General features: G+C 34.5%; 1 protein-coding gene across 2 annotated transcripts in view; it reads right to left on the bottom strand.

The window, feature by feature from the left end:
* The window catches only part of efl1 (elongation factor like GTPase 1), a 102,103-nt gene that overhangs the window by 79,341 nt on the left and 6,537 nt on the right, over positions 1-16,225 (bottom strand). For both annotated transcript variants that reach the window (XM_084405334.1, XM_084405335.1), the window contains exons 8-12: positions 14,906-15,029; positions 12,703-12,782; positions 10,725-10,861; positions 7,978-8,100; positions 5,018-5,117 (exon numbers count right to left, since the gene is read on the bottom strand). In XM_084405334.1, the coding sequence (XP_084261460.1) occupies positions 5,018-5,117; positions 7,978-8,100; positions 10,725-10,861; positions 12,703-12,782; positions 14,906-15,029 (564 nt within the window). The remainder of the gene's footprint in view (positions 1-5,017; positions 5,118-7,977; positions 8,101-10,724; positions 10,862-12,702; positions 12,783-14,905; positions 15,030-16,225) is intronic.

Genomic DNA, 16,225 nt, shown 5'->3' with positions numbered 1-16,225 from the left:
TTCCTGCTCTACACAAACACTGCATGGATTTTATTAGCTGCACCCCGGATCCGCCAGCTAAAGCTACACGGGAGCTCCTGCAGCCAGTGAAAAGCTACATGCAGCCTGCAAGGGTCTGCACATGTTCCACAGCCCCCTCTGTCAAAACAACACTCAAAGACAGAAGTGCCGTCAAAGGCCTTCAGGGTTTGCCCAGGCCATCTGCTTCTAATAATTTAAAAGTGCAACTGTCTCTCCACACATTAAAGTCCAGATAATTCGCTTCGACATCAGCGAGCCATATCGTCGACTGTCCAGTGTCACGCTTACCCAGTCGACATAAAACAGTGAGGGTGAGGTCAAAGGGTGAGAACAAAGGCCTCAAAATCATTCCAGGCTGGGTGATAGACCATATAGTGTAACGGTAGAAATGTGTCAACCAGTAGATATATCTATATATAGTGGGCAGGAATGATTTGTTATTTGACAAACTGTTATTTTCAAGGGCTGTTGTTATAAAGTAAATTAATTAATAATATAGATATAGATTTAGATTAGATTAGTAGATTAGTGCTGTCAAATTAATGAATCACATCTAACATAGAAGTTTGTGTTTGCATAATATATGTGTGTTTTGTATTATATTTATAAGCATATTAGAATGAAGGATTTCTGATGGATCATGTGACACTGAAGACTGGTCTACATCAAATTCACAATTGCATTAGAGGAATAAATTATATTTTTAAATATATTCAAATAGAAAACAGTTATTTTAAATTGTCGTAATATTTAACAATATTACAGTTGATTTTTATTTTTAATCAAATAAATGCAGACTTGCATAAGAGACTTCTTTTGAAAAAATTAATCTTACCGATCCCAAACTTTTGAACGGCATTTATATATATTACATTAATTAAATTTATATATTCAGACTTATAACTAAATATTCAGTTATAACTATATATTCAGATTTACATTTATATACTCAGAGTTATAATTATATATTCAGGATTTATAAATATATATTCAGAGTTATAACTATATATTCAAATTTACATTTATACATTCAGATGTGTAACTATATATTCGGATTTACATTTATATATTCAGAGTTATAACTATATATTCAGAGTTATATTTATATATTCAGATTTGTAACTAAATATTCAGTTATAACTATATATATTCAGATTTACATTTATATATTCAAAATTATAACTATATATTCAGATTTATATTTTCAGGCTTATAACTATATATTCAGATTTACATATTATTATTTCCTGTTTCGCCCCCCATAATACACACACACACACACACACACACACACACACACACACACACACGCACGCGCACACACACACATACATACATACATATATACATACTGGATTATCCAGCAACTGTCAATAATACGTGTTTTTTGTTTGTTTGTTCGTTCATATATAAACTATTTTTAATACACACACACGCGCACACACACACACACATACATAGATACTGGATTATCCAGAAACTGTCAATAATACTTGTTTTTATGTGATGTAAAATTTATCAAACCCTGATATAAGATTTTGGTCATACCACCCACCTGTACTTCAGGCTGTCACCTACTGTAGAAGGTGAGAAAGAAGACAAAAAGTGAGAACAAAAGGGTTGCAAACAGCGGACAGACGAATCAAGTATGCAAGTGTAAGACTTTGTGAGTGGGTGGAATGTTTGAAAAGACACAGATGGAAACAAAAACCCACTTGACTGAATTATCTGTAACACCACCAAATTTCATTGCACACTTCCACGCGACCCGATGAATAATGGAAAATGTCTGATCTGAGGTCAGTCCTAAAGGGGCCGTCTGGGAGCTGACTGACACACTGACTCGAGAACAAAGAGTCTGAGCAGCTCATGCCCTCAGATCTGGGGTCATTTGAGGAGTTTGACGCGGCTGAGAGCGCCATCTAGCGTATGCTCCTGGATCTGCAACAGGCATTGTTCCTCAGTGCTGACATGATGTCACCTCACTTAGGAGGATGAAAACTGAAAAACATTTGTTTCAATTGAGTCCAGACACAAAAGACATCAACAGGGACAGGATCTAAGCAAGCAACATTACTGTAGGATATCAATTTTCATAGTCCAGCAACAAAGGACAAGAAAAGCAGCACAAACTTGTGCTCACACACATACAGTACACAAACAGAGCAAGCAAGGTGCCGTATCGATCAACTGCTACATCACTGTTTGGCCAAGGTCCATTAAGTTTGCAGAACCCAAGGGCTATAGTAAACTTACTCAAAACAAACACACACACACACATACACAGAGAGAGAGAGAGATCTATTATTCAGGATCCTAGAGCTCTCGTCCTTGTCAAAATGCCTGAAGGAATGTATACAGGATTCTTTTTGGAACTTCTCTCATCATTTGGAACCAATCCTAAAACATGCATATAGGGAATTCGATGGGAATCAAATCAGATTCCCCTGGATTAACTGGAATTTTTGTACCATTTTTTATCAGAAATCTACTCATATGGTACTGGAATAATCTCTACTGGATAGCTAAACTCAGTAACTACACCAATACTGGAGCTAAGAATTTTTTTTTTTTTTCACATTCTGTGCATCAGAGCACAGTTAAAACCATTTCTTTCTTTACAGTCTAAGAAATTGTATTATGTCTTAAAGGGTTCAAAAAGAAGATATTTTGAAGAATGTTGGTAACCAGATAGTTGACGGTAGCCATTGACTTCCATAGTATTTTTCTTTCCTGCTATGGAAGTCAATGGCTACCGTCAACTGTCTGGTTACCAACATTCTTCAAAATATCTTCTTTTGTTTTTCAGCAGAAGAAAGAAACTCATACAGGTTTGGAACAACATAAGGATGAGTAAATGATGACAGAATTTACATTTTTGGGTGAACTATCCCTTTAACAATAAAGTCACTGCATTTTGTCTTTGTTGTGCAGTAAAGCCAGCATCCAAAATTAACATTCACCAAGGGCAAATCCAAGTAAATAAAAGTCTTTAGGAATTGCATGTGGTTGCAGCACATAGTTTAAGTCGGAATGATAGTCTAATCCTCGCTGATGTAAATTATGTGAGCGACTCAAATCGAAGTCCTATAAACCATCTACAAAAGAAAACATCTGTCCTTACTCCTTCTCGTGGAAGATTTACCAGCAGACGTTTATCTATGATGCCTAAAGGCTGTTTTTGTCCATGTGGAGACACATATGTGGAACGTTCCTCACATTAAGCCACCAAAACAAAAATATGAAAAACAAAATTACAATGTGTCTTCACGTTTACGTGACAGGAGACAGAAAAAGGCTCATTTTGTAAATGATGCTGCATGCGACAAAACAACATTCAAGACCGTTTGCTAAACATATCCAGGGAAAAAGCTAAATAGTCCTATTGTCATAGGAGCAACAATATACTTTATATTATTTTACTATTACTTTATAAATTAAATATTTATATTTTCTCAATTCACCTGTCAATTGCCAGTGTAGCAAAAAAGAACTTCTGTCTAATTGGTTATTATAATAGTTTTGTAAATAGTGTTTTAACAGATCTAGTTATTCATATGTGCTACGCTGGACAGAAAATTACCATAAGGAATATCCGCCTAGTCTTTTATTCAAAATAATAACAAATCCCCATCTTTAAATGAAGTAAGCTCTTTCGTATTGTATAAAATGTATTATTTCATTTAATAAATGTGAAATAAATATTTTCTTTTCTTCAAAAAATGTGTGAACTGAAGTATATTATCATTCATATTGTATGTTTTTAAGTGGTAAGCCATGTCGTGACATCTAGGGCAAGGATTGCCAAACAATTTTTTAACCACTTTAACCTGAAATATTTACTTGATGTTCCCCCTGAGATGATGTTATTATTTTAATAATTTAACAAAACAGTGAACATCAATGCTCGCTGGTTTTGGTGACGCAACGTGACTGTTCTCTAACCGGAAAATACAAAAAAAAAAGTCTGAAGTGTAAAACATGCTGTACGTAAAATCGCATTAGCCTTGCTTGATGTGAACTCAATACAAATCATGACATGTGATAGAAGTTTTGAAAAAACACAAACCATAATTTAGTCATATTTAAGCATAAACACAACACACATTGCAAGACAGGTAGTGAATACAATCTAGCTAACATGTATTGACAGCTTGACAGCTTTTTTTTCCTCAATGAAATGTCTGTGCTATATTTTAGTTCAATACTGTTTTTTATTTAAAATTGAGTATTTTTAGGGGATTTTATGGTGCTAAATTATATTTATGGAATAGTTATGATCCATTTATTACCTTTATTCACTTTTTGAGCATAGACCTGAAGCTTTCCACCTTAAACTGTCACAAATCTTGAATGCTTTGGAGCAGAGACTGCAGTTCGGTCTCTTTTTAAAGAAGACACTTGGCAGATTATTTCTGAAATAAAAAAAATAAAAAACTGAAACATAATACTATTTTAAATTCACAGCCATAAATCTAAAGAAGTTGTGTTCCAAATTTGAGGTTAACATAAAAAAAAAAAAAAAAGAGCTTTCGGTAAGATTTTGTATGGGAACAGTACCAAACGTTTCCACTAGATGAAATTCGCTTCCCATTCGTTTCCAATGTGGTCATTTATGACCGCGAACAGTACAAGTTTGTCAGTTTTTTTTTCAGGACCATTTAACCTTTTTGAGTCTACCAAGTAACCAAGTTTCGCACTATTCTGATGAAGTAAAAAATTCTATGAACACCAAAAAGTAAAACATTTTGGTAAAAAATGATCGAACAGCACCAGAGGGTTAGCTAATTGAATTAATTATCGGAATTATAATGATTAAATATGAGGTGATAAACAGGCCCGCCCTATTCCTATAGTCATAAATCACAATGAGAAAGTTGGAGAACAGGAGTTTTAGGATTAGAAAGTCACATGCCATCCACAGTACATAACCACAACAATACAAGCTCTCTATAACTAACGTCTATCTGAAAATAAACCCCAAAAAGTTCAATACCTCTGTTTGTTCTGTGGCAGAGATTTGGAGTCCACGGAAACCATCTTTGACACAAAGACAATTACAGGCGCCGTCTCATCAGCCGAACAATCTAGAAATGCTACAGGGGACAAACACACAGAGCAAATAGATTAAAAAGAAAGTCTTATTTAATGCCAGCAACACTAGTGTAATTGTACAATTCGGACTTTGAACACAATATGGATGGGACACGGTGTGGTCCTTTTATATGAATACAAAATCAAACTAAATTTCACACCTAAGCGCCATCAGAAATGACTTTAAAAGCGTGAGATTACAATCCGTGAGCCAGAATTGAGTAGCGCTTTGCTTTTTAATGCATGAGCTCAAAGAAACCTCAGCCTCAGGCCACACGGTATTAAAAGCATCCTGCTATTACACAAACTCTTGTAGCAATTGTGTGAAGGCTGGAAAAACAAATGCCCTCTGGCAACTTTTAACACAGACTGCATTCGACTTCTGGGGCTTTTAAAAAAGCAGAACCAAAGTAGTGGCCAAAAGTGATGTCCAGAAAGGATATTTGTTTTAATGATCCTATAAGTTCGACTGAATCATCAGAATATGAGGAAGATATTTTATATATATTTTTAAATATTTTAATTATGAGGGAAGAACAAAACACTAAACTTGGTTAAGGTATTATCTGACTAAATTAATTAGCAAAAAAGACAAACTACATAATCAGTAGATAATCTTTCACTGGTTACATTTGTTTTATGCAAGTGTTCATTTCTTTGTATGACCGCCTGGACAAAAATTATGTCCGCACAATTTGGCAGGTTTCATTGCGTTGGCACAAATGAAACAAGTGACTACAAGTAAAACTATGCAGGATGCTTACAAAATCTTTGTAATAATATTTTAATAAAGGGTGAAAATTTGCCTCGGCAGAACATTACTTTTGTCCACTAATGTAGACGGTTTTCTAAAGATCTAGATAATCTCTTTGTGACACTAAGAACTTAAGAGTTTAATGGACCACCCAAATTAATTGTTTTGGTTCTAAATTAAACCATTATTTATAATACCAATAGTTCACCCAAAAATAAAACATTCTGTCATCATGTACAGTCATATATTAGCAGTGAATGTCATTGCATGCGTTTCATGCATCTTGTCACTCACTTTAAACCGAGCACGAAAAGCCTTGGGCCAGATTTACTAACAGCAAACCCTCTTTTGCCGTTAAAAAACTTCTGTCAGGATTTACTAAAGACATGCTGTAAAAAAAAAAAATTTAGTGCTGAAAATGCGTGGACAGGGTAGTCGATCTCCGAATGCAACGTAACATGAGGAGAGTATAGATGGAAAGCTCCTAAAGCTTGTTTCCATACAAATTCATGGATAATTTTTTATCAAAGTTATCATGCTTTTCATTGAAATGACAAGTTCATGACATTTCCTCATATGGAGTCACTTCATTACATTGCATTCGGAGATCACTGGAAACACTAACTGATAAAGTGAGTCGTACAAAACCTTTCTTTTTAGTAAACTTTGGGTACACAAACAATGTAGTCAATGCACAAGTTCATGTGTAGAGCCCCTGGTGATACTTCGAGCACAGTTTTATGTTGTGTCGAGCCTTCTAAGTGTTTTAAAAATAGCGATTTTTGATGCTATCGTAGAAGTGCCCCATGCACTCCCAATCAAAAGGCAATTTGACCTAAAACGAAAATACGGTCAATCTTAAAAGTGGCGTTTCCATTCTAATTATGCTTTTACACAAAAGTTTGAGTCGGGTAGAGCCTAGGTTCAATTTTGTTGAGAGTTACCCTTTAATATGCACTAACAAATTTGTGTGCTACTCTGAAATGGAATGTTTTCAGCAAATCATGACTTTAACTTCTATTCTATAGAAAAAAATATATCAGCATACAGGTTTGAAACAATATGAGGACAGAATATTCTTTTTGAATTTTGAATATTTTTTCTATAAAGGGCTGGTCACATTGCAAACTTTCGGGGAGATTTTGTCAACCACGGCTCACTTTCAAATAAAGCCACTTTCTGCTGGCGGACGTGATAAATTAGTATGGCATACGCAAGAGCGACATCTGAACTTTTTCCTCACATGAAACTGCTGATCATGCATCATTTGTGTTAACTGAAATAAAAAAATATATAATTTATTTTGTATTATTTCAGCTAATCGCCAAGACAAAATGCCCCAACTTGATGTACTAAAAAAAAAAAGAAAAAAAAAAATGAACAAAACCTATTAATTAATAAAATAAATAAATAAAAAAAAGATACAATTACAAAAAAACACAACAAAATTACTAAAACTTTATCTGAAAAAAAAAAAAAAGGAGAATATACTGTAAACATTTAATTTAATTTAAAATATAAATAAAAACTATAATAATATCTCAATTATACCAAAATAACCAAAATAACCACACCCAAGTCTGTTACTCACACACAGCTATCATATGACTTCAGCACACAAGATATACAGACAACTTTTATGGTGCTTTTGTTTTCTCATAATGGCTTTTTGATTGACCGCAATAAAAGAACATCTTGAACATTCGGGCTAAGCATCTTTAGTGTTTCCACGGAAGAAGGAAGATTATATGGTTTTGGAATAACATGAGGGAGTAAATGATGACAGCTTTTTAATTTCTGGGTGAAATATTGCCTTTTAAAGAAGAGGAACGCAACAAAAGGCCACTGCACCATCATACAGCTTAAAAAAGCCACAAGCCAAAAGTGGAGCTGTTCCAAATCCAAATCCAGTGCACAGACAGGTACTGTCGACTTAGGAAGCTTCAGTGAGCAGAAAGTGCTAGAAAAGATCTAAGAGCGCCGTTTTCCTGAGTGAAGAGCACACGCGTGCAATACGAGTGTGAGTTTTGTATCCACAGATGGGAGTCTGGTGGTAGGAAATGCTGTGTGAATCACATCCTCTGCTGTAGCCGTTAACACGCACTCACCTTTTTTTAGCTCCTGTGTTTTCTCGGGCAGAGAGTCAAACCTGCGCGCTCCCACGCTCATCAGCTTTTCCACTCTCTCAGCCGAGATCTCAGCTGGGCTGGGCAGCTTTTCACACACCATCGCTGAGTAACACAGTTAAAGAGAACACACTCGACTGGCACTTTCCACAAATAGGGTACAAAATAGGGCCTGAAATGTTTTTGTTTTTGTTTTTAAACAAATGGTCAGTGAAAAATGGTGCTTAACTTCAAAAAACTTTATATGTCAACCTCAGGATGTAGATGTAGATATCACATGCTTTTTAGATCAAATTTATTGGTAACATTTTATAATCAGGTTTCATTTGTTAACATTACTTAACTGCATCAGACAACATGAACTAATGCACAATACTTCTACAGCATTGCTGTCCTTGGTATATGTTCTGTATATAACCTGACAGCTAGGTAAACTTTCATAGTCTCTTCCTGTCCACAGGTTTATTGACTTCAGAGTCTTGATGTTAGGAAAGAGTTTACCTGGCTGTCAAGTTATATACAGAACATACACAGAGGACAGCACAACTGCTTCATTTTTAAGGTTCAAATTTGTATGTTACCATTAGTTATCGCACAGTGAACTAACAAGAACATGAACATGAACATTTTAAGGTTAATAAATGCTGTCAAATATTTTGCTGATTGATAGTTTATGTTAGTTAATGCATTATCTAGTGGTTACAAATGACACTTTAAAGTGTTACCAGTTTGTTCATATAAGATCTTTTAGCAAAATCTGAGAGGTCCAAATACATTTTTTTTACATGCACTTTATTTTAAATAAATTAACACCTGAATAGGTAACATGTTTGCAAATTTTGTCTAAATTAAGCTAGGTTTGCAAATATTGGTTTGCAGTTATTGATAAATTTACACTGCCATTCAAAAGTTTTAGGCAAGTAAGATTTTTTAAATGTTTTTGAAAGAATTCTCTTATGGTCACCAAGGATGCATTTATTTGATTAAAACAACAGTAAATTTATATAATACACAACATAATAATATGAAATATTATTACAACTTAAAATAACTGTTTTTAAAATTGTATTCTTGTGATGGCAAAGCAGAATTTTTGAAGTTCAGTTGTGCTGCTTAATATTTTTATGGAAACTGCGATAATCTTTTAGGATTCTTTGATGAACACAAAGCTAAAAAACAAACAAAAAAAAAACAAAAAAAACATCATATATTTGGACCAAAACTCTCTTCTAACATTATAAATATCTTGACTGTCTCTTGATCAATTTAATGTGTCCATGCTGAAAAGTAATAATTTATTTTCAAAAACAAAAAGTTGACTGATTCCAAACCTTTGAACAGTAGTGTACTTCAAATAAATGTAAGAAAAGTATTGGATTGAGGATTCTTTTCTTATAATAACTTTGGTAACCGGGTTGAACGTTGAGCTTGACCAACAAAATTGTGTCAGAATGACTTTAATACTGGATACAGTCGAGAAGATGAAGACTTGTGAGGTGAGACAGAACAAAAATCACCATTTTCATGGGAGGCTACACACGTCTGAGGATTTAAACAAGCTACTATTCATGCAACTGTAGGTCAATTTTAAGTTAAACAAGTTTATCTAACATATCCAGTAGTCCTCACTACTAAAAAGCAAAGATTTGTAATGCTTTAAAAGTAATGGTTCACCCAACTTTGAAAAGCTCCAACTCCTTTCCATTCACAAACAACAACAACAACACCACACAAACATAAAGCACCTGCCAGGCAGGCCAAAACTCCACATTTGAGAAGTATTTTGAGAATCACTCAATTACATGTTTAGGGAAACAACTGAAATTTGACCAAAAGCGTTAAATCGCAGTTACGTGTCACTCCGAGCACCTGCAACCACAGTAATTGCGAGGCTTGCCCGTGTCAATCATATTGCCGTCTAATAACGGTCGGTTCTGTGTTTCCTTCCCATACAGCTGGTGAGATCACGGCTGAGGAGGTGGACAACGCCAGTCAACTGCCTAGTGCTGATGTGGCTAACGTCACTAGAGGGTGTGTATAATTAACAGAGGACTGTGTGTTGTACATTTCTAGAAACTATACTCTGAAATTCAGACATTTGGACACTCCAAGAAACAAGATGAAGAGGTTAAACCTATGTTTATATATCAAATGTATTCCCTACTTTGTTTTAGTCAAGCATTGTAATATTACCTAAAACCTTACTCTAAAGGGATTCAAAGTTAATCTGTGTAATTTCTGCACCACTTGCGTCCCCAAACAGAAAAGCAAAAAATAATGACTTTTTAAGCAGCTGTAGAGATCTGCAAACTTTTTAACTGTCTATTCATCAAAGAATCCTGAAAAATATGCATCACGGTTTCCACAAAAATACGAAGGAGCACAACAGTTTTCAACATTGATAATTATAAGAATTGTTTCTTGAGCAGCAAATCATCATATTAAAATGATTTCTGAAGGATCATGTGACACTGAAGACTGGAGTACTAATGATACTGAAAATTCAGCTTTGCATCACAGGAATATATTACATTTTAAAATATATTTAAATATAATTTTTTTAAATGGTAATAATATTTCACAATAATACTATTTTTACTGTATTTTTGATCAAATAAATGCAGCCTTGGTGAGCATAATAGACTTCTTTCAAAAAAAAGCCAAACAAAAAAAAACCTTGAATGGTAGTGTTTTTCAACGAGCGCCAGTGTTTGTGTGGTAAAGGATACAGAGCACGGCTTGAGACACAGGAAGCCACTGGCTACAGATGGCACTGAGGAGCACTTTGGGGTCAGAGTGTTTTAGGTCACGAGGCATGACTTTTATCCCCAGAGAAGTCACCATCTTCTCCACCTTTTCTTTGTCCCTGGAAATGTGAAAACAGTCAAGTGAGATACACTGTGCATATATACTGGATATATACAGTGTCTTGCCAAAGTACTCGTACCCCTTCATTTTTTCACATTTTGTTATGTTGCTGCCTTATGTTAAACTACTTTAAATGACCTTTTTTCAGGAAGTGTCCTGTTTGTTCCAAACTTCTTCCATTTAGGGATTATGGAGGCCATGTGCTCCTGTGAACCTTCAAATCTCTGCAAGGTGTTCTTTTGATCTCATGGCTTGGTTTTTGCTCTTATATCCATTTTCAGCTTATAGAGCTTTTATTGAGAGGTGTGTGCTTTTTCAAATCATACCCATTCATTTGAATCTACCACAGGTTAACTCCACTCGAATTGTAGTAACATCTACAAGAGAAATTGGAATGCTCCTGAGATAAAGGTCAAGTGTCCCAGAAAAGGGTAAGAATACTTAGGCAATGTAATTATTTCCTTTTTTCTTTCTTTTTTTTTCATGATGTATGGAGTGTAGATTGATGTGGGGGAAAAGTTATTTAAAGCAGTTTAGTATAAGGCAGCAACATAACAAAATGTGAAAAAATGAGTTCACTTTCAAATAAAAATTTCATCCAAGATGTCCATGTCTTTCTTTCTTCAGTTGAAAAGAAATTAAGGTTTTTGAGGAAAACATTCCAGGATTTTTCTATATAATGGACTTCAAAGGCAACCAACGGTTTGAAGGTCCAAATGTCAGTCTCAATGCAGCTTCAAAAGCTCGACACAATCCCAGTCGAGAAATAAGGGTCTTATCTAGCGAAACGATCGGTTAGTATATGCTTTTTAACCACAAATGCCCATCTTGTACTATCTCTGAGATGTGCCACGCATTACGTCATAACGTTGGAAAGGTCACACGTGACGTAGTCGGATGTACCGACCCAGTGTTTACAAGTTTGGAGTAGGAGGACCGTTAAAAGTTAGTGTATGTTGAATGACACATATTTATATGTATTTGTGTCAGTTTATTGTTTAAAATGGTCCTTACGTGTGCATATCCTGGATGTTTAGCGATGTCACGCGTGACCTTTCCAACATGATGACGTCGTAATGCGTGGCACATCTCAGAGATGGTACAAGACGGGCATTTGTGATCGGGCGATCGTTTCGCTAGATAAGACCCTTATTTCTCGACTGGGATCGTGTCGAGCCTTTGAAGCTGCATTGAGACTGACATTTGGACATTCAAACCATTGGTTGCCATTGAAGTCCATTATATGGAGAAAATCTTGGAATGGTTTCCTCAAAAACCTTATTTTGTTTCGACTGAAGAAAGAAAGACATGGACATCTTGGATGACATGGGGGTGAGTAAATTATCAGGACATTTTAATTTGAAAGTGAACTAATCCTTTAAGGGGTACGAATACTTTGGCAAGACACTGTATATATTTATTTGTTTATTTATTTGAATAATGCGCACTGATGAATTATGCACAATTAGACCGGGAACATGCATTCATAAAATAAACAATCAACTTTGATTTCATACAAATGTTAGCACTGCTAAGGTCCATTTAATACCATTAGTTTATGTTAGTATTATTTACAATTATAGTATTAATTAATATTTTAAATCCATTTAAATTTTCATAAAATATTTATAATTAATTTTATTTCAGATTTATTGCAGTTAACAAGAACTCTTTTTAATATTTTAAGTTATAACAATAACAACACTGATTGCCATACTAGAAAGTTTATATTAAATGTCAAATATGCCCAGCATTTTCATTTTCAGTGTGGACAGATAAGTCATTTGTTGGTGTAAATTTCTCATTTGTATAGACAAATGAGTTCATACAGAAAGTTACCTTGTAGTGACCACAGCGTCATACATACTCCAGATGTTATCCAGGACAAGCTGCACAAACAGAGGTTTCTTTCCTTTGGACTGTGAAGTGAAAAGAAGAAAAAGTTGATGAGCGTGATGTCCATTAAGTATACAGAACAAAGTTAGGAAATATTAATTTATATGAAAAATAGAATGCATACACAAACTAAGACATTGTGTAAGCGGCCCAGTGCAGCATTGCTTCATTAGTTGCCTTTTTGGACATATAATAAAGAGCTTCAAATGTGACTGAATGGGGTCAAACTCAACTAACATCTGAGCTCAAATGAGTTTAAAGGCTTAAGTTAGGCTTGACTCTGTAATCAATGTTGTCGTCTGGAGGTCACGTCGCCCTCCATAACCAACTCTGAATGAGATCTGTCTGACAGAGTGGAATAATGGCAGTGACTGATCGGTCTAGGTCGAAGACACTGTTTCGTCTGAGCATTGTACGGCTGGCGGTCTAAATCATCTGGTAACTGCAGATTGAGGCATAAATCTTCAAAGAGTTCATTATTCAGATCTTCGACCTACATTACTATAAACATCTCTAACAAGAGTGTTCTTATTAACCAATGCACAAAATACAGGGCCAATGACAAATGAGCTTCAAAATATATGGTTTTGCTAAATCTTTTCAAATCAAGTTTAAAACACACACGCTATAAATGTGCTCACTGCTCAGAAATATGAATAGTACAGGAAAGTGGATCAATAAGTTAAACCAACTTCTGTATGTTAAACAGACTCATTTTAAGCTAAAACAGTGGTTCTGCGTTATGCTGTTTCAGAGCTGAATCAACATGCAACACAAACGTGGTTATCGATGGTTAAACAGACGCAGAAAAGGGCCAATCACAGTATGCAAATAAATGCAAGAAAGTTGACCAATCACAATGTTAAATGGTGAACATTATATCAAAGTCAATGGTAGATTTTCTGACTTTAATCTTAATTTCCTTTACAAAAAAAAAAAAAAAAAAAAATTCACAGCACAAATTTTGAGAGTAAAAATAAATTAATATGAAACTAGTGCTTTAATACTTTTATTAAGCAGGGAAATATTAAATTTATCAAAAGTGTCAGTAAAAACATTTGGATTTCTGTTTCAAATAAATGCTGTTCTTTTGAACTTTCTCTTGAAAAATCCAGATCCCGGTTTCCAAAAAAATATTAAGTAGCAGAACAGTTTTCAACATTGATAACAATAAGAGATATTTCATGAGCAGCAAATCAGCATAATTTAATGATTTCTGAAGTATCATGTGACACTGAATACTGGAGTAATGATGCTGACAGGAATAAATTACATTTGAAAAAAAAAAAAAAAAAAATAGAACAGATTTATTTTAAAATCTAATTATATTTTTATTTACAATATTACTGTTTTTACTGTATTTTTGATCAAATTGGTGAGCATAAGAGACTTCTATCAAAAACATTTAAAAAAAATTACCAAACAAATTTTTTACAGTAGTATACTTAAAAAAAAAAAAAAAAGTACTCACAGAAGTGTAGAAGTCAAATCACTGTCTGTATAATTTTCATTTTTTACTTTTTTTTTTTGAATAATAGATCCAAAATACAAAATATGAGTTGTCACGTTATTGACCCTTATAACACTGTATCCAGGTCTGTAATGTTCGGATCAGTGAAAGGATGTTCCACAGGCTTGAAACTAATGTTTGCATGTGTATATGCTCTCTAGTTACTAAGGTGAGGTTTCGGTGAGAGAACTGACGTCCATTAGCATAACTGTAGCATATTTGAATGTCCTAAATGGCTCTACAAATCCAGAGAATCTAATGGAGGGCTTCTGCTGTCACATCACTCATGTAGCTCTTTCAGCCCACTTCCTGTCAGTCCTTCAAAGGAGGACAGCAGACACATGAAACCAAGTATATAATGTAACAAACACTCTATAGCAAACTTTTCAGCTTAAAAGTATTTAATGCACCACAACATATACCTGTATTACGTAAATAATGCACATTAAAAAAAAATCAACTCTATTGAAAACGGCTACAAAAAAATTTATGAGGTGACACAATGGCGGCATAAAAATCGTAATACCATGGCATTATTTAATGTTTAAAAACCAAATATACCAAATACCAATGTATTACCATGCTACAAGCATATAAACCATGTTAAGGTGTATTATCTCTCAGAAATGATTGTACCTGAGCTCCCTTCATGATTTTTTTGGCTTTGGCGTTGAGGTAGAAATCGCCCCACAGAGTCTTGAGCAGAACCCAGAAGCGGATGCCCATTTTCTGACTGTACATCTCAGCAAACTGATGGATTCTGTCAGAGCATTACAGAAAATACAATTCAGCTTCATCATTTGCACTTGTTATTTGCCATTTTATTTCATCCCATTCAGCATGGTGCCGACGACACATGAGTTTTGTAATGGTACGATAAAAATACAACATTTTACAACAAAATTCAAAATGGCCAATGCCCAAAATAGCTGATATCAACTCGGTATGCTGCACTGAATCAAAAGAGACCAGTTTTATGATTTTTGGGCATGTAAAGCACATATCTTAAATCATCTATCCAAGATGTGATTACATATTTATAAATGATTGTGTCTTTACATAAAAAAACCTGAAGCTTAAGTTTATACCTCCACTAAACCTTTTTTTAATTTCTTTAACTAAATTTATTTACATGTCCATGTGTAACTAACTAGGCCAACTTTCTACCAAAAAAGGGAGTGTGTTTCTCCGTTTCTGATTGAGAGATCGATGTGTCATTTGAATCAGTTCAGCACAACTTAACGATATTTTGACATTTTAAAAAAGGCTTCCTTCGTGGACTGAACAAATTATTTCTAGGCCATATGATAATATAGCCTCTGTGAAAATTAATCTTACAGATAAATGAAAATATGTAGACTTTGGTACTTGTATGTGGCATGTCACATTCCACTTTCATTGTATGGAAAAGAGCAGTTCAGACATTGTCTAACAACACATTTTTTATTTCACTAAAGTAAGAACATACTACAGGAATGGCACATGCGTGATTAAATGATTGATGAACAACTTTTCATTTAATCTAAACCTAAATCCTATTCTAAATTTCATTTCATCTAAACTGACCTATTCATTTAATCTAAAAATGCAAATTGGTACTTTACTCTGGAGTGTTTTTACAGTATAAACTGTGCTGAATGTGGTGTGCCTTGGTCCAAAAACATCCTCATGCTCACCAGAGTGCTCTGTTCTATTTGCTCAGCTTTTAGAAATGTCCACCTACACCAGTCATATTAGTACTTTAGCACTTATTTCAAGTATCTAAAACCACAGTTATGTAACACCTCAAAAATGTGCAATACATTAGAAGGGTGGGGAGACCTGATGCTGAAATCTAGAATAGTATTGCCATCTTGTGAGCCATCGTAAGTACTACAACCAATGCCAGGATGTAATGGGTGAAAGCCAACCATGTGAGCTGCTTTTAATAAAAGCATTAGACAAAATGTAGAAAAA

This window comes from Rutilus rutilus (assembly GCF_951802725.1).
Source record: "Rutilus rutilus genome assembly, chromosome: 3".
Lineage (NCBI taxonomy): Eukaryota > Metazoa > Chordata > Actinopteri > Cypriniformes > Leuciscidae > Rutilus > Rutilus rutilus.
The sequence above is the reverse complement of the archived record's forward strand: the minus strand, read 5'-3'. Positions and strand labels throughout refer to the sequence as shown.